General features: G+C 38.9%; 1 protein-coding gene across 1 annotated transcript in view; it reads left to right on the top strand.

Annotated features, from left to right (window-relative positions):
* The first annotated feature begins 852 nt into the window (after positions 1 to 852).
* Positions 853 to 22,732, top strand: part of pde6a (phosphodiesterase 6A, cGMP-specific, rod, alpha) — a 50,011-nt gene continuing 28,131 nt past the window's right edge. The window contains exons 1-12 of the mRNA XM_069898773.1: positions 853 to 1,320; positions 4,312 to 4,464; positions 5,484 to 5,573; positions 7,175 to 7,315; positions 7,428 to 7,502; positions 7,580 to 7,644; positions 17,910 to 17,976; positions 18,139 to 18,186; positions 18,323 to 18,472; positions 18,552 to 18,695; positions 18,798 to 18,863; positions 19,231 to 19,377. Coding sequence (XP_069754874.1) covers positions 853 to 1,320; positions 4,312 to 4,464; positions 5,484 to 5,573; positions 7,175 to 7,315; positions 7,428 to 7,502; positions 7,580 to 7,644; positions 17,910 to 17,976; positions 18,139 to 18,186; positions 18,323 to 18,472; positions 18,552 to 18,695; positions 18,798 to 18,863; positions 19,231 to 19,377 — 1,614 coding nt within the window. The remainder of the gene's footprint in view (positions 1,321 to 4,311; positions 4,465 to 5,483; positions 5,574 to 7,174; positions 7,316 to 7,427; positions 7,503 to 7,579; positions 7,645 to 17,909; positions 17,977 to 18,138; positions 18,187 to 18,322; positions 18,473 to 18,551; positions 18,696 to 18,797; positions 18,864 to 19,230; positions 19,378 to 22,732) is intronic.

Here is a 22,732-nt window from a genome sequence, read left to right as displayed (position 1 = left end):
TAATTACATTTCTCTGCTCTATGCACAGAAAGGTTCTGGTACATCGAAGAAAAAAAATAGACACGTGTCTTCAATATCTTGTATCTGTATTATAAATCAATACAAATTTGCAGATTATCGTAGGGCAAATTTATAAGTTAAAAATAAGAAAGCACACTTATACAGCATCACTATTGCAGGAATAACCTTGTATCACTCACACCTAATCCTCAGCTAAAAACATCTCTATCCTATTGTAAGTATTTAAATCAACAAGGACAACAGGGGGATTAGCAAGATAAACCTATGCCAAAATTTGACTAATTTTTCTATTTGATAGATAATAAAAACATTTTTATTCAAATAAAGTACAAGCAGGATTTGAAAATGTATCTCTTCCAGGATAGTTTTAGTTGTGTAAACTGCTCACCTCATTCCAACTTAAATGGAGGTTACTCTATGCTGAAGGTGTTTACTGTTTATTGATTGAGTATGTTTTACATTTTAGGTAATAGATATATTTGCATACAACATGTTTCAGTCATGTAATATACCTTGGGGTGAAGCACTTAGAATTTGCTTTATACAGTTATTCATCTCTTAAATTGGAATTTAGCGCTGATAGTTTTGACGTGTTCTTAGCTTACTCAATGGCATCATAATCCTATTTTCACCTTCAGCATTACTGAACAAATGCAATTGAAAGTGGCTCACCTAGCCTCAGCCCTGAACAGGGAATTATTTAACCTTGTGTTTCCATGAAACCTTGCTCCTCCATGAGCTCTATGGAATGATCATAAGTTATTAGACTATTTGCAAACAATTATTCTGCATATGTGTGTGTGAAACAGGTGAAGACACAAACTTTTCAAAATGAGCATGGCCAAGGAAGATGTGGAAAAGTTTCTGGATAGTAATCCATCCTTTGCCAAGGAATACTATGACTTGAAACTACGACCGTTGCATATTGCTAATTTGCTTGGAGTTCAAGAAACAAATGTAGACTGTAGCACCTTCCGAGAGCTGAACAGTGTGGAGGAAAGTGAGATTATTTTTGAACTCGTCCGAGACATGCAGGATATCAACATGGAAAAAGTTGTGTTTAACACACTCAGGAAGATTGCCTTTTTCATTCACGCAGATCGCATGAGTTTGTTCATGTACAGATCCAGGAATGGTACTCCTGAACTTGCCACAAGACTGTTCAATATTCAAAAAGATTCTAATTTTGATGACTGTTTTGTTCCACCAGAATGTGAAATAGTGTTTCCTCTTGACACTGGGATCATTGGTTATGTGGCACAAACAAAGAAAACAGTAAATGTCCGCGATCATTCTCAGGTATTTTTTTTTTCGATTTAAGAATGAACTTGCATTGTGAAGTGCATTTAAAATAATGAGAAACTGTGTTCCACGGTGCATTATAGATTGTAAGTTTGATAGAAACACTGTTGCCAGTTAAAGGCTACGAAATTCATATACATTTATTTTTCAACATATTTCTTTTTTGAGAGCAACTAGTTTACAATTTCAATGCAGGAAATGTATGACAAAAATTTAGTTTAATGCAACTATACACTTTAGTGCCGAGCCATGTCTAGGTGTAAAAAGAATGTACATTATTATGGATAATTCAGAAACCAAGAAAAATGCAAAATACGTGCATTTAAAGGTGACATACATCTTAAAAGCAATTTGCCATCCTCAATCCTAATCAATGGAAATGATGTAGCTGCAATTTCTATCTCTGTAATTGCAGCCACAACACATGTACAACTGATGCATGCATGAAAATTACAATTGGTTCTGTTATTTTAATTATTAAAGGTACATTGGGAATGTGAGCAATGTTTGTTAATTGAGATATTTTGGAGTCATATTTGCCCTTACTCTTGTTCAGGACTTAGGGTGAGGGAGGTTTGGTTTTATGATCACTTCAGTTTTATCTTCCTTTCACATTATATTTTACGTTAAATAAAGGTGGTATGCAAATTAATGTTGGCAACAATTATTACAGAAAACATCCATCATTTGTTCTACCAAAGAATATTTTATCTAAATGTATTATAATGGTACCATATGAAGACCCAATTCAGAAAATATTTATACCATCAATTTGAATTTCATTGGTAATGATTTCTATTTTCAGTATTGCGCTTACAATTTTCATGAGAAAAGAAAGAAAAGGCATGTTCAGAATCTGTAGTAGATGACAGTAGTACTAAAGATTAAACTAGTCAATTAGTAACTAGAAGAATTATCTATGGAAAAGAAATTAATGGTAATACACAGTCAGCAATTGTGAGAAGATAAGGCAAATGGAATAGTTCAGATTTATTCGAAGGAAGACCCCCTTTTAGATGATTTACAAGGTTATATTGTTTTAATAGTTGATACCCCAAAAAAAAATGATTTATAAGAAATCACCAGACAAACTAATCCTATCACATCTGCAACCATATGGATTAAAATCTGGATCATCCTCTTATTCTGATGTATTACATTTCTTTGGGTGATTGGCATCATTTAAAAAAATATAATCTATGTAATAGAAATATAACGTGAATTGTAATTCTGATGCATTTCATCTTTAAGCAAAGATTCTTAGATTGTGAGGATGAAACCAATTTAATTGTGCCTTTCTGGACTAATTCAATCGGCTATCACTTGTAAACTGGGAATGAATGGAATACATTTGTTTTGGTGCATTGATATTGAACCAAGTTAACGAGATCATATGTGTTTTATTTAGACCCCATATCCTGCCTGATTAATGGCAGCCAGTCATAATATATTTGTGCTTTGGAGAAGGAAAGGAGCAGTAGTTTTCATTTCAAAATAAATAATGAAATATAAGAAATCAGTATCGTCAGAATCGCTTCAAAATTTGCTTTCAAATTTAATGTGGTGCAAACAGCCTCTTAATGTAAAATTTTCTTTTTGGTTGATGTCTAACATCATTATTATAACTCAAGTTTGCTGATTGTGAACTAAGAAAAATATTGCATAACATTCAAACAGAGATGAAATGTGCCTTAGTTACACTGCTAATGTTTTGTGCAATCCTATTATGTCATAACTGGAATATATACTGGGGAATTATGAAGAAGACTCAGATCTCAAAAGACATATATTGATATGATTCTTTTAATACTTGTTATTTACAGTAGTCATTTGAGTTACCAGCAAGTTTTATGAGGTCGAGAGAAACAGGAACAAAAAAGCTCAAAGCAAGAACGTGCAATCTCCACACAGAGAGCATTTGAGTTCAGGATCAAATGAGACAGCAACAATAACTGCTGAGCCATTTGTGCCAGGCTACTGTGATTGAACAAAATTTGACCTCACCATGGCCATTATTGCAGTGACATGATACTTGAGATACAGGCTATGAACAAGATCCGTTCCTGAGTCTTTACGTCAAATTTATAGATAAGTCGGAATGGTTTTTATTTAGTGTCAGTTGGTCTTGTACATAATATAGTATATATTTTATCTTTCTATGCAAAAAAAATCATGATTAAAAGTCAACACTTAATCAATGTTTTGCATACCAAAATGAGTATTCATGAGGTAACATTATGCGCATGCGCAAATTGGGGGAAAAAATTGTTCATAAGTACGGGGTGTCCGTAAGTTAGACGTTTGTAACCCGGGGACTGCTTGTATGTAACAATTATTCTCTGCTCAGAGAAGGAAAACAAGATTTGCAAAATAGTACAATTAAATGTTTGTAATTTAGGCATTGTCCTTCATCTATTTATTCAGATTTTCAAATAATGTGTATTCAGATGGATTGCATCATAGTAGGTGCATGAAAAAAGAGTACAATTTAAAAGACTTTCTTTTGGTTTGGACTATCATTAATTTTGGCCTGACAAATTTGTGACAAATTTCAATTGCTGCAGTGCACAAACAGTAATGTACACTCAGACTAGAATTTTGTGTGATTTGGAAAGGAACTTGGAACTACTACATTTTATCGACCTTAACCATATAACATATAACCATATAACAATTACAGTACGGAAACAGGCCATGTTGGCCCTTCTAGTCCGCACCAAATTATGTGAAACTCCAACTAGTTCCACCTACCTACTCCCTGCCCATAAGCCTCCAACCCCCTCACATCCATGTATTCATCTAACCTCTTCTTAAAAGACAGAATTGATTCTTTGCTCATTTACCCAAAACAGTTTCTCAAGGGGTCTCAGTCCAATGGAACCTTGTTTTAATGCAAAAAGGTTTGAATCTGTTGTAATTAGATTTATTAGCACCCTGGATTATTATCCTTGAACTGCTATATTGAGTATTTGCTGCTTCTTTTTTCAGGACCCCCATTTCAGTGATTTTGTGGACGTTCTTACAGAGTATAAAACCCAGAGTGTTCTGGCAACCCCAATAATGAATGGAAAAGATGTTGTTGCTGTTGTGATGGCAATAAACAAAGTAGACGGTCCACATTTCACCACAAAAGATGAAGAAGTAAGAGCTTATCAGTTTTTATCTGTACAGAGTATTTTGAATTTTAAAGCCATGAAATTCTTCAGGACTTCCAGCCATATGTTAGGACTGCAGTGACAGCAAGCTTTTTTTGGGGTTGCTCAAAGAATAGAGTGATTGAAAATCCTTCGCAAACGTAATAGCTGATATGCAGTTTCCTTTGCTCTCTGTGTCTTACTGAATGCTGAATCATTTCAAAATGTCAAAAGGTGAGAAAATTAATGGACTTCTCGTCAACTGCAGCAGTGCTTCACTGTGTAACTCCAGGGTTAATTCTTCCATTGACTAATGGTGTGCAACCCCGTTCTGTTGCGACAGCTCAGTACGGAGCAGGTGACTGCATCTTTGAAGCTTGTCTCGCAGCAAGAGGATGTTACCATTTGAGCTTTAATTGTGTAGCTCTCCTGAGGACCTTTCTATCACTGAGCGGTATCTGAATTTTTCCTGAGAATGTCTGATAATCAAAGTCATGAAAAAAAATTATATACTTAAAAAAAATCTTTTTAAAATGTCCACTCATTTCTTTGGCTACCTCCAAAAGAAGTCAGTAAATAAATAAACATAAACAATGAGCTGCGCAAAGTATTTTAAATCTTAATTATTCTGCCTATTCTTGACAACAATCTGTGCTGATTAGCTTTACAACTAATTTCCCAAACATCTCAACAAATGCTCTCCAAAAATGTCAACAGAGCCTCACATAATTGAGCAGAGTTGGAGAGACTCTGCAGGTCTAACAGCCTCAATAGAAGGACATGAACAATTAATATTTCAGGTGGGGATTCTTCTTTTGAGAGACCCACACATATTTGTTTACATCGAACTTGTGTTGAGTAGCATCAGTTATGCAATGAACCTGACCATGGATTTTAAATCCAGGTCAACCCCAGTCAACAACAGTAGATGGAGTTGACTCAGCAGTTCAACATCTGTGCAGCACTAGTGTTTAATTTCATGTAATTTTGTCTATTTTATTAAAAATAATTTGTTTTCAATTGTAGATTTTGTTAAGATATCTCAATTTTCTCAACTTAACACTCAAGATCTATCATCTGAATTATCTCCACAACTGTGAAACAAGGAAAGGGCAGGTAAAGTTAAACAGTGCTCTCTTAATAAATGATTGAAAATCTCTCTGAGATTTCAAGATTTAATGCTATATAATTACACCGTAACAAGTTATCTATTAATGAGTACAGTAGCATAATGGTTCAGCAACCAATGTTCTGGACCAGTGATCCAGTGACACGAGTTCAAATTTCAAATTGACACCTGAGGATTTTAAACTCAAGTAATTGAGTACATTTGGAAGCAATGGTAACCAGGAAATGAGCATACTGTTTTCAAAATCTATTTGTCTCAGGAAAGGATATATGGCCTATGAGTGATCCTGTCCTTCAGATTTCTTGACAGTCTCTGCCCCTCAGTTCAAAGACAACAATGAATACTGGGAATGACAGTGATGGCAACATTCTGTATGGGAATCAAATACAGTTTGAGCTATGATCAGATTATTTTCTATCATTGCATTTGACAATAATTAAAATAATTCTAAAACAATGAGTTAACAATCAGGTTTGCTCAATAATGATTTGTGGTCAGTTTGAAAGGAATGTAGAAAGCAGAGCCCTTCAGTAACACACAATCAGAGTCCAAGAATGCAAGAGGAGAGCGGGAAAGAAAACCTCACGGAGGCCAAGTTTTCTCCAGCTGGTGCTTTGTTGTGAGTGCTGATTGGTCAAGGATTTGTATGACAGTGAATTCAGAGCTAAACCACATCATCATTATGGCCTTGTTGCACACAAAAGGAGGGAAAAGGTCATAAGAGCATTATTGAAGAGGAACAGACATCTGTTTCTATGGTTACAGACATAATTTTAGTACGGCATGCCACTTCTCTGATGCCAGGGCTAAGATTATCACTGAATGGCTACAGAAAATTCTGGAAGGGATGAGGTTGATCAGAAGTTGAGGTTTATGTTAGTAAGACATGAGGCCCTGTAGACGGATGGAAATTCAAAACTTTAGAAACACTATGTCCATAGTTCTTCACTTGCTAGGCTACAGAGAGTATTGAAATAGGACACCACAGTCAACCCATGGCTAAAGAGAGGGTGAAAGAGGAAAGGCAAAAGATTCTGGGCATTTGGAATAATTTCTTTAGTGCTCTAGTACAGGTTGTTACTTCATATTTTCTAAGCTCTTGTGACTTGAAGGAAGCCATATAGCCCATTGAGTCATTGCCAACACTCAGATCAATTCACATTCCCCATTTCTTTCCCTGCAATCTATTCAATCACACACATCCATTTACACTTTTCTGAGTGCTACATTAGGTGCAACTTAACCTTGTAAAGATCACACTTTTAGGATGTGCAGGGAAACTGTGGTGTCTGAGGAAAATCCGTGGAGACAATGAGAATATGTAATCTTCACATCAAAGGCCAGAATTGAAACCAGGTCAGACAAGTGCACCATCTATTACACATTGAAAGGGAAAGAAAAAACGCAAAGGGGTTGTGGAAAGATAAGTCACACAAGAACAAGAAGTATGTGTAAGTGGCATTTATGGATTTTCAGAAGTATTTTAAGATACAATAAAATGCATAACATAGTTGGGAGAGATGATCTTTCAGTTATCAGTCTTTCTGGATATACATTACAATGACATCAATTTGCTTTTATTCTCCAGGTTCTTTTATGGTCTGCAAGTAAAGTATTTGAAGAACTTACTGATATTGAACGACAGTTTCACAAAGCCCTTTACACTGTGCGTGGCTTTTTGAACTGTGACAGATACTCTGTGGCGCTCCTAGACATGACGAAGGAAAAGGTTTTGCATTCTCTTCATTAAACTCTGCATTCCGTGCTTCAAGTATTTTTACTTGCATTTAGGATGTATGCACAAATAACATTTTTTTTTCTTTGGTTTTATTTAATTGCAGGAGTTTTTTGATCTCTGGCCAGTACAAATGGGTGAAGTACCAGAGTACAGTGGCCCAAGGACCCCTGATGGAAGGGTATGCATTACTATTGGTTTCATTCCAAAATTCTGCGGCCACTGCAAAATTTTAATTCTAACTTGTTTTTTTTGTAGGAAATAAACTTCTATAAAATAATTGATTATATTCTTCATGGAAAAGAAGAAATTAAAGTCATTCCGTAAGTCTGTGTCAAATAGATTTAGAGAATGGTAGGCTTCTGTAATTCAATGCTATTTTCTTCTCTATGTCCCCTTTTCCTTAACATTGCTGAATGATCAAAGGTACTTCTGACACTAACCATTTGAGGCTCTAATATGTTCTAAACAATATTTATTTATTATTGTATTTATATTTATGTAATTTGTCCTGCATATGTATTGTTGTCTGTATGTGCACTATGTCTGGTTGTGTGTCTGCATGTTTTGCATTAAGGACTGAAGAACAATGGTTTATCAGGTTGTACTTTGAAATCGGATAATAATGAACTTGAACTTGAAGGTACAGTAATGTTCAGAAACTGTTTCATCACTGGGAACAATATTCTCTGGCTAAAAACAAGAAGCACAAATATAATTCCTACTTTTGCACACTTTGTTGTGGGCTTCACAGTCCGCAAAGACAACTGCAGTAAATGTTTCCTTGTCTGGCACTTCACTACTCAAGGAAAGGTACATATAAAAAAAGAGCGAATGTAAACAAGAAGGAAGTGCAAACAAACTGCAATACAGAAAATATTTGATTAACACGCATCTGAAAAGTTCAGCTCGTGATCGTTAGGAGAACCTTTACAGCAGATTTTCTTAGCATCCAATGTGTTTACCATCCATCACCAAAAAACCTGGAATAATTGATGATCCCCTTCAGAAGCACAGATTGGTGCGATGTGCAAGGCGCATGTGTGAGATGAACATATGGCAACAGTTACATCATTAAGTCAGAGTTTGACAATTGCAAAGCTGAAGTTTTGATATCACAATCTATGCTGTATCATCTGGAATAATACACAATTAGAACATCAGCAAAGGGAGGACATTGGACTAATGATTTTTCATCAACTCACATTTGACACGTTCATTGTTCTTTCCCCGCAGTCCCAAAAATTATGTTTTCCAACCCTCTTTTGCAGGTTAGGTATTTTTTTCTTAATATGCAGTGAATTGCAGATAATAAGTACATTTAAGAGAAATGTGGAGGTGTATGGAGCTACGGTGTGATTGAGACTAGTAATAGTTCAGTGTCAACTAGATGTGCAGTTTCTATGGTTTATAGATATAAAAAAAATAATCGCACCTATTTATACTCTTTGTCTATAATTTTAAATTTTTTTTTTCTTTGGCTTGGCTTCGCGGACGAAGATTTATGGACTTTGTAAAGTCCACGTCAGCTGCAGGCTCGTTTGTGGCTGACAAGTCCGATGCGGGACAGGCAGACACGATTGCAGCGGTTGCAAGGGAAAATTGGTTGGTTGGGGTTGGGTGTTGGGTTTTTCCTCCTTTGCCTTTTGTCAGTGAGGTGGGCTCTGCGGTCTTCTTCAAAGGAGGTTGCTGCCCGCCAAACTGGGAGCCGCCAAGATGCACGGTTTGAGGCGTTATCAGCCCACTGGCGGTGGTCAATGTGGCAGGCACCAAGAGATTTCTTTAGGCAGTCCTTGTACCTTTTCTTTGGTGCACCTCTGTCACGGTGGCCAGTGGAGAGCTCGCCATATAACACGATCTTGGGAAGGCGATGGTCCTCCATTCTGGAGACGTGACCCATCCAGCGCAGCTGGATCTTCAGCAGCGTGGACTCGATGTTGTCGACCTCTGCCATCTCGAGTACTTCGACGTTAGGGGTGTAAGCGCTCCAATGGATGTTGAGGATGGAGCGGAGACAACGCTGGTGGAAGCGTTCTAGGAGCCGTAGGTGGTGCCGGTAGAATTTTAAATACATCTCTGGTAATTGAACCATCCACTAATGGGAATAACTTCTCTCTCTTCACCCTATTAATAATCCTCGAATGACAAAAATAAAATCCTAGCTTCTCTTGTCTAATATCTATGCTTGGCATCCATGCCAATCTGGTTGAGTGTTAACAATGTGCTTTAACTGTGCATGTGTAGTTTGATGATCATACGTCTAATTAATGGGTGCTGCTGATCTGAAATTTCATGCCTCGTTATCTTTAACAGATTTTAGAAAGTTAAAAAAGTAGCAATATTCTTGGTCTGTTACAACAAAAGTATTTAATTTGCTTCAAAAAGATCCTTAATTTCCAATATGGTTCATAGTGTGAAAAAAAAAAGATCCTCAATTTCCTGAATATGTGAAAACATTTATATCAATATTAAGTTGTTAATTGTCTTTTATTTTATCCACAACCATCTCTACAATGATATTTTTGTCTTCATTTCAATAATTTTCTCCTCCCCAATCTTGTTTTATCACAGACAATGTGCCCTCTCCCTCATGCAGGTAGAGTTGGTTTTTGGCGGCATGTGGGGATGGACCATCTGAGTTTCTATTATTCTAATATTCAAGCAAATATCAACAATTATGCAGGGATCAGTTGACATTATCTCACCAAAACCAAGCCAATGCATTTTCACGCAGCATACTGATTTTGTGTTTCTTTCAAATTTCCAGAAATTACTTTCTTTTGCTCATATTTTTAAAATATTTTATTTACTCCACACATGCAATAACTACAATTATTATATAATAATACAAATATATATAAAAAAAACAAATTGATTACAGACATGATGGTTTTCACCTCACCCCCAAACCCTTCCCTCCTACCCAACATCCCCCTTAAGCCAGAAAAAAAGCATTCAAATTGAAAAAAGTTTAAAATAAATTATAGGTATAAATAGGTAAGAAGAAAGAAAAAAAATGTAGAAAAGAATCTTTGGATTGCAGGGAGAGATGTCGTGCGGTACAATTCATCAGTTCTAACATAAACATACAGAGGAGAATTGTTCAGGGCTCGAGGGATAAAAAGGCTAACACTACAAATTTAATCCCATTATTTGTGTGTACAGGTGTCAGCTTTGTAAAAAACATTTATTTCTTAAATTATAAGTATTTTTTTCCCAAAGGAATACAATTTTTAATTTCAGCATGCCACCTTGGCATAGTTTAAGATATATCCAATTTCTAAGTAATTGTAATACATTTTCTTACTACCTTTAACAAATTTCAATTTGATAAATTGATAATTTGAATTTAGCATTTTTACCTTCAAAATTTCCTAGTAAAAAAAAAATCAGGATTTAACGGAAAAACAACTCCAGTAACTCGATTCAAAGAAAACACCTATAGTCAGCCAAAAAGGTTATTTTTACTCATTAAACATTAGATTTCTTTGACATTAGTCTATATCAGGGGTTGCCAAAGTTTTAATGTTTATTTTAGACATTCAGCACAGTAACAGGTCATTTTGGCCCACGAGTCTGTGCCGCCCAATTAACCTATACTCCAGAACGTACTTATGGGCCAAAATGGCCTGTTACCATGCTGTATGTCTAAATTAAAAGGTTGGCCACCCCTTGTCTATATACTCATTCTCTTGTGAATACATAGAAATGATTGGCCCTATTATGGCTATTGGTGAGACTTGGTTCCAGGAGGAGCAGGACTGGCAGCTCACGTTCTGGGGTTCCATTATTTCAGACATGATAGATCAGGAGGGATGAAAGGGGGAGGAGTGGCATTGCTTGTCAGGGAAAATATTAAATATCAGGAGAGACTAGTGGGCTCATCTATTAAGACTTTTTGGATGGAACTAAGGAATGGGAAAAGTATGATCACATTAATGGAGTTGCTTTATAGACCATCCAATAGTCAGCAAGAACTGGAGGAGCAAATTTGCAGGGAAATAGAAAACAGTAGGAAACAAAGTAGTGAAAATAGGTGATTTTAACTTTCAACATATTGACTGGGACACTGACTGTAAAAGTGCTGGATGGCTTAGTGTTTGTCAAATGTGATCAGGAAAGTTTTCTAATCAATATATTGAAGTACCAACTAGCGAGAGTACAATACTGGATATCCTATTAGGGAACAAGACAGGAGAGGTGACAGAAGAATGTGTTGGGGAACACATTGGTTCCTGATCTCATAATGCCACTAGTTTCTAGATAATTATGGATAAGAACAGGTTGGTCCTAATATGGAGAAAGGCCAATATTGAGGAAATGAGAAGGGATCTAAAAAACATAAATTGGGGCTAGGTTGTTTTGTGGCAAGGATGTGCAAGGTAAGTGGAAGACATTCAAAGGTGAAATTTTGAGAGTAGAGTTTATATGTTCCTATCAAGATTGAAGGGAAAATTAACAGGCATAAGGAACTTTGGATTTTGAGAAATATTGGGGATCTGGTTAAGAAGAAGAGAAAGATGTATAGCAGGTAGAGGCAATGAGGGGAAAATGAGGTACTTGAAGAGTATAAAAAATGCAGGCAAAATCTTAAGAGGGAAATCAGGAAAGCTAAAAGATGACATGAGGTTGCTTTAGCAGACAAACTGAAGGAAAATCCTAAATGCTTCATTTGGTGTATTAAGAGAAAAATAGTAGAAAGGGACAAAATTGATTCACTTGAAGATCAGAGTGGACAGCTATGTATGGAGCCAGAAGAAATGGCCCAATCTTACATTTTTTTTTGTATCTGTATTTACAGGAAACTGGCTCAGAGTTGAGGGAAGCACCATGGGCCCTATGTAGATTAAGGAAGAGGAGGCACTCGCAGTCTTAAAATGAATAGTGGAGGATAAATCTCAAGGGCCTGACAAGATATCCTCTCAGTCCTTGATGGAGGCGAGTACAGAAATTACAGGGGCCCTGGCAGATATATTTAAAAAGTCCTTAGCCATAGGTGAGGTGCTGGATTCCGTTGCTTAAAAAAGGCTCCAAAAATACCCAGGAAATTATAAACTGGTGAGCCTGACATGCTATTGGAAGGTGTTCAAGAGATTGAATATACAGGTATTTGGATAGTTAGGTATTGATAAGAGATAATCAATTTGGCTTTGTACATAGGTTATGTTTAACAAATCTGATGAGTTTTTCAAGGAGGTGCTGAAATGCTGGTGAAGGAATGGCTGTGGATGTTTACATGGACTTTACTAAGGCCTTTGATAAGGTCCCACGTGGGAAGTTAGTCAGGAATATTCAGTCACTCAGTATTCCTGGTGAGGAAGTAAACTAGATTTGACATTGACCTTATGGGAGAAATCAGAGAGAGGTAGTGGATGATTGCCTTTCTAACTGGAAGCCTGTGATTAGTGGTGTTCCTTAATGATCAGTGCTGGGTCCATTGTTGTTTGTCATCTATGTGGTGATTGGGAGTTGGTGATCCACCTGACCACTAGAGAGTGTGGGATAGGGAATGTTCCACCTCGGGTTAGATGCAAAATGAATGTCCCATGAGGTCATGAGTTGTTAATAAAATATAATTAATACAAAAAAATCCCAAGTTTCTTTATCACAATAGAAGAAACATCACATGGTACCAGGAGCTGGTAGCAGCAGGAGACATGGGAAGTGTGAAGCCTCCTGACACTGTGAATTGGACTTGGAATGTCTACCACAAGTGGCGGTTGTTCAAACAATGATTCATACTGTATCTGCAAGTCTTTGAACTCGACAGCAAACCGGATACATGGAATATTGCTCTGCTACTAACCATGGTGGGACTTCAAAGACTAGAGGTTTTCAACACATTTGTTTTTGCCAAGGCAGCTGACCAGGACAAATTCAACAAGATTATCGAAATGTTTGATGAACACTGCTCACCAAAGTAAAATGAAACGTTCGAGAGGTATGTGTTTCACTTGCGCATGCAGCTACAGGCAGAGAGCTTTGATACCTTTTTTTTAATAAACGGATTTGAAATTAAAAGCAAGAACATGCAACTTTGGATCACTGCAAGATTCAATGATCCATGATCAAACTGTGTTCAGAATTATTGACAAGAAAGTGAGAGAGAGGTTGTTGCAAGAGACAGAGCTTACCTTAGGTGGAACTGTGAAAATATGCTATGCCAGGGAATTAGCTCTGCAGCATGTGAAAAAAGTTCAGTGAGAGTGCAACAACTGGTGAAAACAAAGGCATAGCCGCAGCCATAGTGTCTGGATGCACACATAAACAGAGATCAAGGTATAGGAAACAACAAAAAGAAGGAATGGCATTCAATTGTAAATGACATTGCACTCAACATGGACCAAAAAAATGCTCAGCCTATGGAAGGAGGGATTCAAACCAACAGACACTGAACATGAACAGAGGACAAGTGGACAGTGCCATTACATGCAAATGGAATAGATATTCCTTTCAAGTTGGATGCAGGGAAAAAAGGCCAATTTGATCTGTGAGTGTGACATCAGAGCAATAAAGATAAAGCCACACATCCATCCAAATTGTGTCCAGCCTTATATCTACAATGGACAGCACATTGATATAAAAGGCACATATAGACTCAAGGTGAAGGTTAAAGGTAAAGAGCACCATCCCACATTTGCAGATATATGAATGATATAATTAAAGTTAGATGCACATCCAGTAGTTCATGCCCAAAGGTGGGTTTCACCATCATTAAAAGACAAGCTCAAGCAGAAACTCACCAGATTGACATCACTAGGGGTCATAAAGGAAGTGGAGGAGCCCACAGAATGGCTGAATTTTATGGTGTGTGACAAAAAAGAAGAACGGTGACCTATGCATGGACCCAAAAGACTTGAATGCCAATATAAAGAGGGAACATTATCAGATTCAAACTAGGATTAAATTACAAGTTAGATAGACCATGCAATCTTTATCACCAAATTGGTTGCATCCCAGGGCTTCTGGCAATTAAAACTGCATGAAGATAGTGCAAAGTATGTACATTCAATACACCGTTTATCTCTTGAAGTGTTCCACAGGACAATGGAGCACATTTTAGAAGGCATAAATGGATACGCATGACATGATCCTATGGGGATCCACACAGGAGCAACACAACGAGAGACTCATCAAAGTGCTACAATGCATCCAGAAGTACGGATTAAAGCTGAACAAAGAAAAATGTCAGTTTGATGTGAAGGAAGTCACCTTTCTGGGAGATGAGCTGTCAGAGGCTTTGGGGAGTCAGACAAGAGCAAGGTGAAACAATTCTAGAGATGCCCAGACCCACTGACAAAATGGGCATATTGAGAGTGCTGGGAATGATCAATTTCATTGGTAAATTCATGCTAAACCTGTTTTCCAGAACAATGTACCTGAGGAAGTAAATCCAAGATCCTACACTTTCAGAACACAGGAAGGCCAAATACTGAGGAGGAATCAAAAGAGTCTGCTGAAGATTAAAGTGATGCTGCAACAACAGATACATGCAGAAGATCCAGCCTGTACTGCAACAGAGGGAACATCACCAGTGATAGAAGTGGGCCTGTTCTTCAGGAGAAACGGAGCTTCCTTTGGTGCCAGATTGTTCTTCTAGTTGAACCAAGCATAGATGTTCTGTCTGTCCAGAAGGGAGGTGTCAGTGTTGTTGAGTTTCAAAGGCCTCTTGTGATCTGTTATTATTTTGATACCTTGCCACATGTGCCTCGTGTCAATAGAAAATAGATGCAGGAGTTGGCCATTCAGCCCTTTGAACCAGCACTGCCATTCACTGTGATCATTGCTGAACATCTACCATTTCTGCCTTCTCCCATACCCCTTGACTCTGCTCTCTTTAAGAACTCTTTCTTGAAAGCATCCAGAGAATAGGCCTCCACTGCCTTCTGAGGCAGAGCATTCCACAGATCCAGAACTCTCTTATTGAACAAGTTTTTCCTCAACTCCATTCTAAATGGCCTACCCCTTATTCTTAAAATGCAGCCTCTGGTTCTGGACTCCCCCAACATTGGGAACATGTTTCTTGCCTCTAGTGTGTCCAATCCCTGAATAATCTTTTATATTTCAATCAGATCCCCTCTCATCCTTCTAAATTCCAGTACATACAAGCCCAGTCGCTCAGATCTTTCAACATAATGACAGTCCCGCCATCGCGAGAATTAATCTCATAACCTACACTCCATTCCCTCAATAGCAAGAATGTCCTTCCTCAAATTTGGAGACAAAAATTGTGCACAATACTCCAGGTGTGGTTTCACAGAGCCCTGTATAACTGCACAGGACCTGTCTGATCCTATACTCAGTTCCCCTCGTTATGAAGGCCAACGTGCCATTAGCCTTCTTCATTGCCTGCTGTACCTGCATGCTTACTTTCAGTGACTGATGAACAGGGAACCTAGATCTCATTGTATTTCCCCTTTTCCTAACTTGACATCATTCAGATAGTAATTTGCCTTCCTTTTCTTGCCACCAAAGTAGGTAACCTCACACTTATCCACATTAAACTGCATCTGCCCACTCATCCAATCTGTCCAAGTCACCTTGCATTCCCAGAACATCCTCCTCACATTTCATGCTGCCACCCAGCTTTGCGTCATCTGCAAATTTGCTGATATTACATTTAATCCCTTCATCTAAATTATTTATGGATATTATAAATAGTTGTGGTCCCAGCATTGAGCCTTGTGGTACCCCACTAGTCACTGCCTGCCATTCTGAAAGGGACCAGTTAATCTGCCAACCAATTTTCTATCCAAGTCAGTACTCTACTCCCAATACCATATGCTCTAATTTTGCCCACCAATCTCCTTTGTGGGATCTTATCAAAGGTTTTCTGAAAGTCCAGATGCACTACATCCATTGGCTCTCCCTTGTCCATTTTCATAGTCATATCCTCAAAAAATATCTCCAGCGTTGCACAGCTAACTATGGATTCTCTGTGCCTATCCACGCTTTGCTTTCCAGATTGCATGGGAGAGTTCGGCCCTGGCTTACCTTAGTGCCAATTTGCATCCTGTTCTGAAGGTTGCATTTAGAGCTCTGAGAAGTGCTCAGACCTCTACATCCAACCAGGGTTTCTGGTTAGCCCTGGTTGTGTAGCATTTGATCTCAGTTACATCCCCAATGCATTTGCTAATGTAGCCAGTCACTGAGCATGTGTACACACTGATATTTATGTTGCTGTTTTAGGTGTTTGGCTTCCTGCACACCTAGGGGTGTGGTCTCAGAGCAACATTGTGGCATTGCTGTGGCCCTACCCCCCTGCCACGTCTGAGTTCCTGTTTATCTAGCATTCTGTAGGCCGGGATTAGTATCTCAGGTGGGGTCAAGGGGGCAATGTAAAGGATCGTTGGTGTACACTTGATCTAGGGTGATCTCTCCACTGGTGGTGAAATTGACATGCTGTTGAAACCATGGTAGAACAGTTTTCAGGCTGGTGTGGTTGAAGTTACCAGCTACAATCATGCAATCGTCAGGGTGAGACATCTGAACTTCACAGATTGTACTGTAAAGCTCCTTCATGGCTCACCTTCATTTGCAGAAAGTGGAACATAATCTGCAGCAATCGGTGTGGCCGTGAATTCCCTGGGCAGGCAGAAGTGTCTGCATTTGTGCACCAGTTTTCACTGATGAAAATGCACAGAACCCCTCCTTGAGTCTAGCCAGAGGCAGTAGCATCTCTGCCTGCCTTAAACGAGATAAGGCCATCAAGCTGGATCACCAAATCTAGAATGAAGGCCTGGAGCCATGTTACTGTAATCTCCAGAGCACAGTAGCCCTGCAGAGGGATCTGAGAATACAGATTCATAATTCTGTGAAAGTGGTGTCACAAGTCAATTGGGTCATAAAGAGAATTTTTGGCACATTGACCTTCATAAATCAAAGTTGTGTATAGGATTTGGGATGATATGGTAATGTTGTATAAGATTTTTGTGAGGCCATATTTGGAGTACTGTATGCAGTTTTGGTCACCTAACAACAGGAAAGATATCAATAAGAAAGGAAGAGTGCAGAGAAAAAATTACTAGAATGTTGCCAGGACTTCAGGAACTGAGTTACAGGGAAAGGTTAAATAGGTTAGGACTTTATTCCCTGAAGCGTAAAAAAATGAGGGGAGATTTGATAGATGTATACAAAATTATGATGGGTATCCATCAAATAAAAGCAAGCAGACTTTTTTTCACTGGGATTATGCAAAATACATGGATGAAGGGTGAAAGGGGAGAAGTTTAGGGGGAATATTATGAGGAATTTCCCTGACTGAAAGAGACACTTCAGGCAAATTTTTGCCAATGGCAAATCTGTCTACCTTACAGCAGACAAAAACAAATTCTGTGTAATATTGCATGACAATAAAGGAATCTTGAACATCCTGTTCAGTGAACTGCCAGGTGAAGTGGTGAATGTGAGCTCACTTTTAACATTTAAGAAAAATTTAGACAGCTATATGGATGGGAGGGGTATGGAGGAATATAGAATGGATATAGGTCAGAGGGATGAGGCAGAATAATTGTTCAGCTTGTTTTCTGTGCTGTAATGTTCTATGGTTCTATCATTTCAAGCTAATTGTCGCTTTCCTTCTCTACAGGAATCCGCCTGCAGATCATTGGGCCCTAATTAGTGGACTGCCATCATATGTCGCTGAAACTAGTCTTGTAAGTGTTGTGATCTCTGACCATCTACTACGACATTACTTTGTTGCTTTATCAATGTAATTTGGTTTTCCAATGGAAGGTTTTTTTTTTACCATTTCTGTAAAATAGAATGAAATTCAATTGAAGGGAATTTGTTTGCATTTCAAATGTTATCTTTTCCAGATTTGCAATATTATGAATGCAGCTGCAGATGAATTCTTTCAGTTTCAGGTAGGAAACTGCAATCTGTCATGTTTCTTTACATAGACAATAATGCTTACATGAATGAAAGCATAGAGGAGAATTATATTGCATTAACCACAAAACCCAAGGAGTTTATTAATTGAATCCTGCATAATATTTACAGAAAGAACCACTCGATAACTTGGGATGGACTATTAAGAATGTATTGTCGATGCCAATAGTGAACAAGAAAGAGGAAATTGTTGGAGTTGCTACATTTTATAACAGAAAGGATGGAAAGCCATTTGATGAAATGGATGAGACTCTGATGGAAGTAAGATTCATGGAGATACCTTTAGAATTCCAAAAAAGTGGCATAAAATTATCTATTGAAAGCTGTTATCTATTTTCAGGCCTTGACACAGTTCCTTGGGTGGTCTGTTTTGAATACTGATACATATGACAAAATGAACAAGCTAGAAAACCGGAAAGACATTGCTCAAGACATGGTTAATTATCACATCAAATGCTCTAAGGATGAAATACAGGACATATTGGTATGTCAGACCAATTAATGGACTTTTTTTAAGGAAATATGTAATATTAGCATATTTATGATTTTGAAGTAAATCACTGATAACCTATCACTCCCTTATTAGAAAACTCGAGAATACTATGACAAAGAACCAAATGAATGTGGTGAAAAGGAACTTCAGGAGTTATTGGTGAGCATGCAACCCACATTACTTTTTATCTTTGATAAATAGTTGCATGGCAAATAAAGTAAGCTGACCAAATATGTATCTTAACAAACAGTTATAATGATTATTCAAAATAAAGAAGCTGCATTGATTGTCCTTTTGCAATTTGTTTTATTTGAAAGTATGTTCTTACTATTCCTGCAGGAATACAACCTGAGCTTCCATCCACTTAACTTCATGCATGATTTTTTAATGGAAAATCAACAGAACCAGAAAAGGAAAAGTGCTCATAGTTTACATCATTTTTCAGGCCTTCAATTAATATAAATTGGGTTGAGCCTTGTAGAAATGTCCCCTGCAGTTTAATATTATCTGCTTCTTTATTTTAAAGTATGAAGAACTTCCAGATGCTGTGGAAGCAGAACTCTATGAATTTCACTTCTGTGATTTTGAGTGGACTCCCTTGGATCTTGTGAAATGTGGAATACAGATGTACTATGAGCTTGGTGTGGTTGATAAGTTCCACGTACCTCAGGAGGTATATCTATTTCTTGTCCTGTTAACATTTAACCCAATCTCAGCCTTATTTTGTATGTTACAGTAACCTTTTCTCTGAAATAGAAAATTATCTTTTTGGGAAATTCCATCACTTGCGGATTTTGTGTGATATTTAGGTACCAAATTCACTTTAAAAGAACATTTGCATTACCCAATTTAAGTTTCACAGGAAAGTTGCGAAACTGATAAAAGAAGAATATGGTTATTTGGATTTGTAATTTATAAAAGAGATTGTGCTGGAATGTAAAAAGTCATTGGGTATCACTGACAATATTGTGTATTACATTTCATCCCCCTGCTCCTGGCTACTTCAGAAAATTTCTAAGGAAATTAGAAAGGATATGGTAGAATTAGAAGTGGTCTAATTGGAGTTTTCAAGATGATGAGAAGTTCGAATAGAATTGATTTAAAAAAATCTTGGTAGTATGCCAATGGTTATACAAAGATCTCAAAGGGAGATGAAGAGATTTTATTTTTAACTAGAGTGTTGAAGGACGGGAAATGTACTGGAAATATTCTAGGAACTCAACAAGGTGGTGAAAACAAATTAGTTGAAAGGGATTTGGACAGATACTGAGGATAATTAACTATTAAGGTTAGAAAGACATAGCACAACAATGCAAATAAGCAAATTTACTCTCAAACAAAATAGTATGGACATAATAGGTTTCCTTCTATGCTGTTAGTTTGAATGACTTCGTAGTTATAGGCCTTAAAATTTACCCAGGCAGCACATGTTATAACGGTCCTGCTGGTGTGAATTTAGTTATAACCTGGCATCAGATGCCTATAGATTGGTTGTGCCAGCTATGCTGTTCGTCACCACATTGGTAAACTATCAAAGGGGGATTGAGTTTGCATACAAAGTGGACAGAACATGATGTAAACCTCACAAAAACCAAGTCCTGTCCAGCGTTGAGGCACAGAGAGGCAGCAAAAAAAAATCATTCAAAGTTTTTATCATTACCCCTTAAAAGACCTATTTCAAAACCTCAGTTCTTCTGAAATTGCTCAGCAATCAATTCTCCAGTTAGCATAGCGGTTAGTGTAATGCTGTTATTCTGCCGGTGATTGGGACTGAGGATCAAATCCCATGCTGTCTGGAAGGAGTTTGTACGTTCTCCCTGTTTCTGCATGGGTTTTCCCTGGGGGTTCCTATTTCCTCCCACCATTCAAAATATTTGGGGGTGGGGGGGGTATAGGTTAATTGGGTGTAATTAGGCTGCACCAGCTAATGGGCCAAAAGGGTCTGTTACCATGCTGTATGTCAAAATTATAAATTAAAATTAAATTAGAAGTTAGAAATTAAATTATAAAAATTAAATCCTTTCAACTTCCAATTACTGTTTGAAGGAAATTCATTGCTGAATCCCCCACTATCATGGGAATTCCATTGACCAGAAGCTCATTCAGACCTGCCGCAAATACTCTGGCCAAAAGAGCAGGTCAAAGGCGAGGTATACACCGTAGGCCCTTTCAAATTGCCATGTAAAATTGGGTTAACTAGTCAATTTGCTCGGTAGAAGACCCAGGTACATGGCGATTTGAAAGGATTCAACTGGGTCCAAGACCTACCTCAGAGGTGGTCAGGGAACCCAATAAAACTTTCCGTGCCTCCTCCTCTGGCAATTTGAAAGGTGAAATGGCCAACTCAGTTACTCTGGTGACATCATCGTTTACGTGGGGGTGTCACAGGGAAATCCCTGGTTGGATCAATGGAGGATGTTGTTGTGGTGCTGCCTCTACAGGCTGCTGCTGTGAACGGGAGTTGGGGGGGAGACTGCTGCTGTGATGGGGTTCTCCTAAACAACCCCCACTCCAGCTATCAGTACCCCCCACCCCGGCTTCCGGCCGTCATTCATCACCCCCTTGCTCCCGGCCGTCAGTAACGCCCTCCCCCGCTCCTGGCCGTCGGTCACCCCACTGCTCCTGGCCGTCATTCGTCTCCCCACTCCCAGCCATCAGTCACCCTGCTGCTCCTGGCCGTCATTTGACCCTGCTCACAGCTATCAGTTGCCCCCTACCACCAGCACCATTCCCCAATAACGTATCACTGCCACAATTGGGGTGGGGGTTTGCTGCTGCAATGTGCCACTCTGGTTCGCGGCGATGTGAGAGTGCAGGAGCAATTGTCAACTTCTTTACCCTATATCCCCCATGCCACTGGAACTGATCTGGTGCTGGGCAGAGCAGTTCCAGCGGTGTGGGAGATTATGGGTAAGGAAGATGGCCATTGTTCCTGCATTGAGCTGTCACTGCAAATTGGAGCAGTACATCGTGGCAGTATACCCCCCCCCCAATTGCAACAGCAATCTCTTCCGATCGTGGCAGCAACCCCCTCAATCAGAGCAGAAAACCCTCCCCACCACCGTTCACAGCAGTGACACGTCGCTGGTTGGAGGGGTAACTGCCGGTTGGGAGTGGGGCAGGTTGGTGGGGGGGTTGGTGTCTGACAACCAGGAGTGGGGGGGGCATGATTGATGCCCAGGAGCGGATGGGCAACTGACGGCCAGGAGCAGGGGGACGACTGATAGCTGGGGGCGGGGGATGTCTGATGGACAGGAGTGGGGGAGGGGCGTCTAACAGCTGGGAGCAGGGGGAGTCCATCTGACAGCTGGGAATGGGAGGGCAAATGACCGGGGAGGGGGTGAAAGGAAACAAAATTTTAAACAGAAAGGGGACAGAAAGAACAGAGACGTCACTCACCACGCCATTGCAAAGGCGGGATCCCCCTTAAATCGCTGGGTTGGCGATTCAACAGGTAGGTTAGGCTGCTATTTGAAAGGAACAGGAGGTACACACTATCCAGTAATCTCACCTGGGTCCCAGCCAGGAGGTGCTGCAATTTGAGTGCCTAGTGACTCACTTCCTGAACCCCTGAAACATTTCTATCATCTACAAGGCACAAATCAGAAGTGTGACTTACCTGGATAAGCGAAGTTTCAACAAAGCTTGAAGAAATCCAAAGCCATGGAGGACAAAGCCACCTATTTAGTGCCTCTCCATCCATTACTCAAAGCATTCATTGCTTCCACCACTTGAATAGTCTTTCCACTGTGTACCATCCACAAATGCACTAGGCTACTGGAACAATGCCTCCCAAGCTCACAGTCTCTGCCAAGGACAAAAACAACAGGTATTCAGGAAAACCACCAGCCACAGGATACTCTCCAACCTGAATGTTACTCTGACATGAAAATATATTGCCATTCCACAATTATTGCTGATTCTAAATCGTGGCATCACCTATCAAACAGCAGTGGGGAATTACCTTCATCGGAACGATTGCAATGGTTGACCAATATTTACTCAAGAGGGTTGCAGTGAAGACGATA

Source organism: Narcine bancroftii, chromosome 9 (assembly GCF_036971445.1).
Source record: "Narcine bancroftii isolate sNarBan1 chromosome 9, sNarBan1.hap1, whole genome shotgun sequence".
NCBI lineage: Eukaryota > Metazoa > Chordata > Chondrichthyes > Torpediniformes > Narcinidae > Narcine > Narcine bancroftii.
This window is presented reverse-complemented; position numbering and strand designations above follow the sequence as displayed.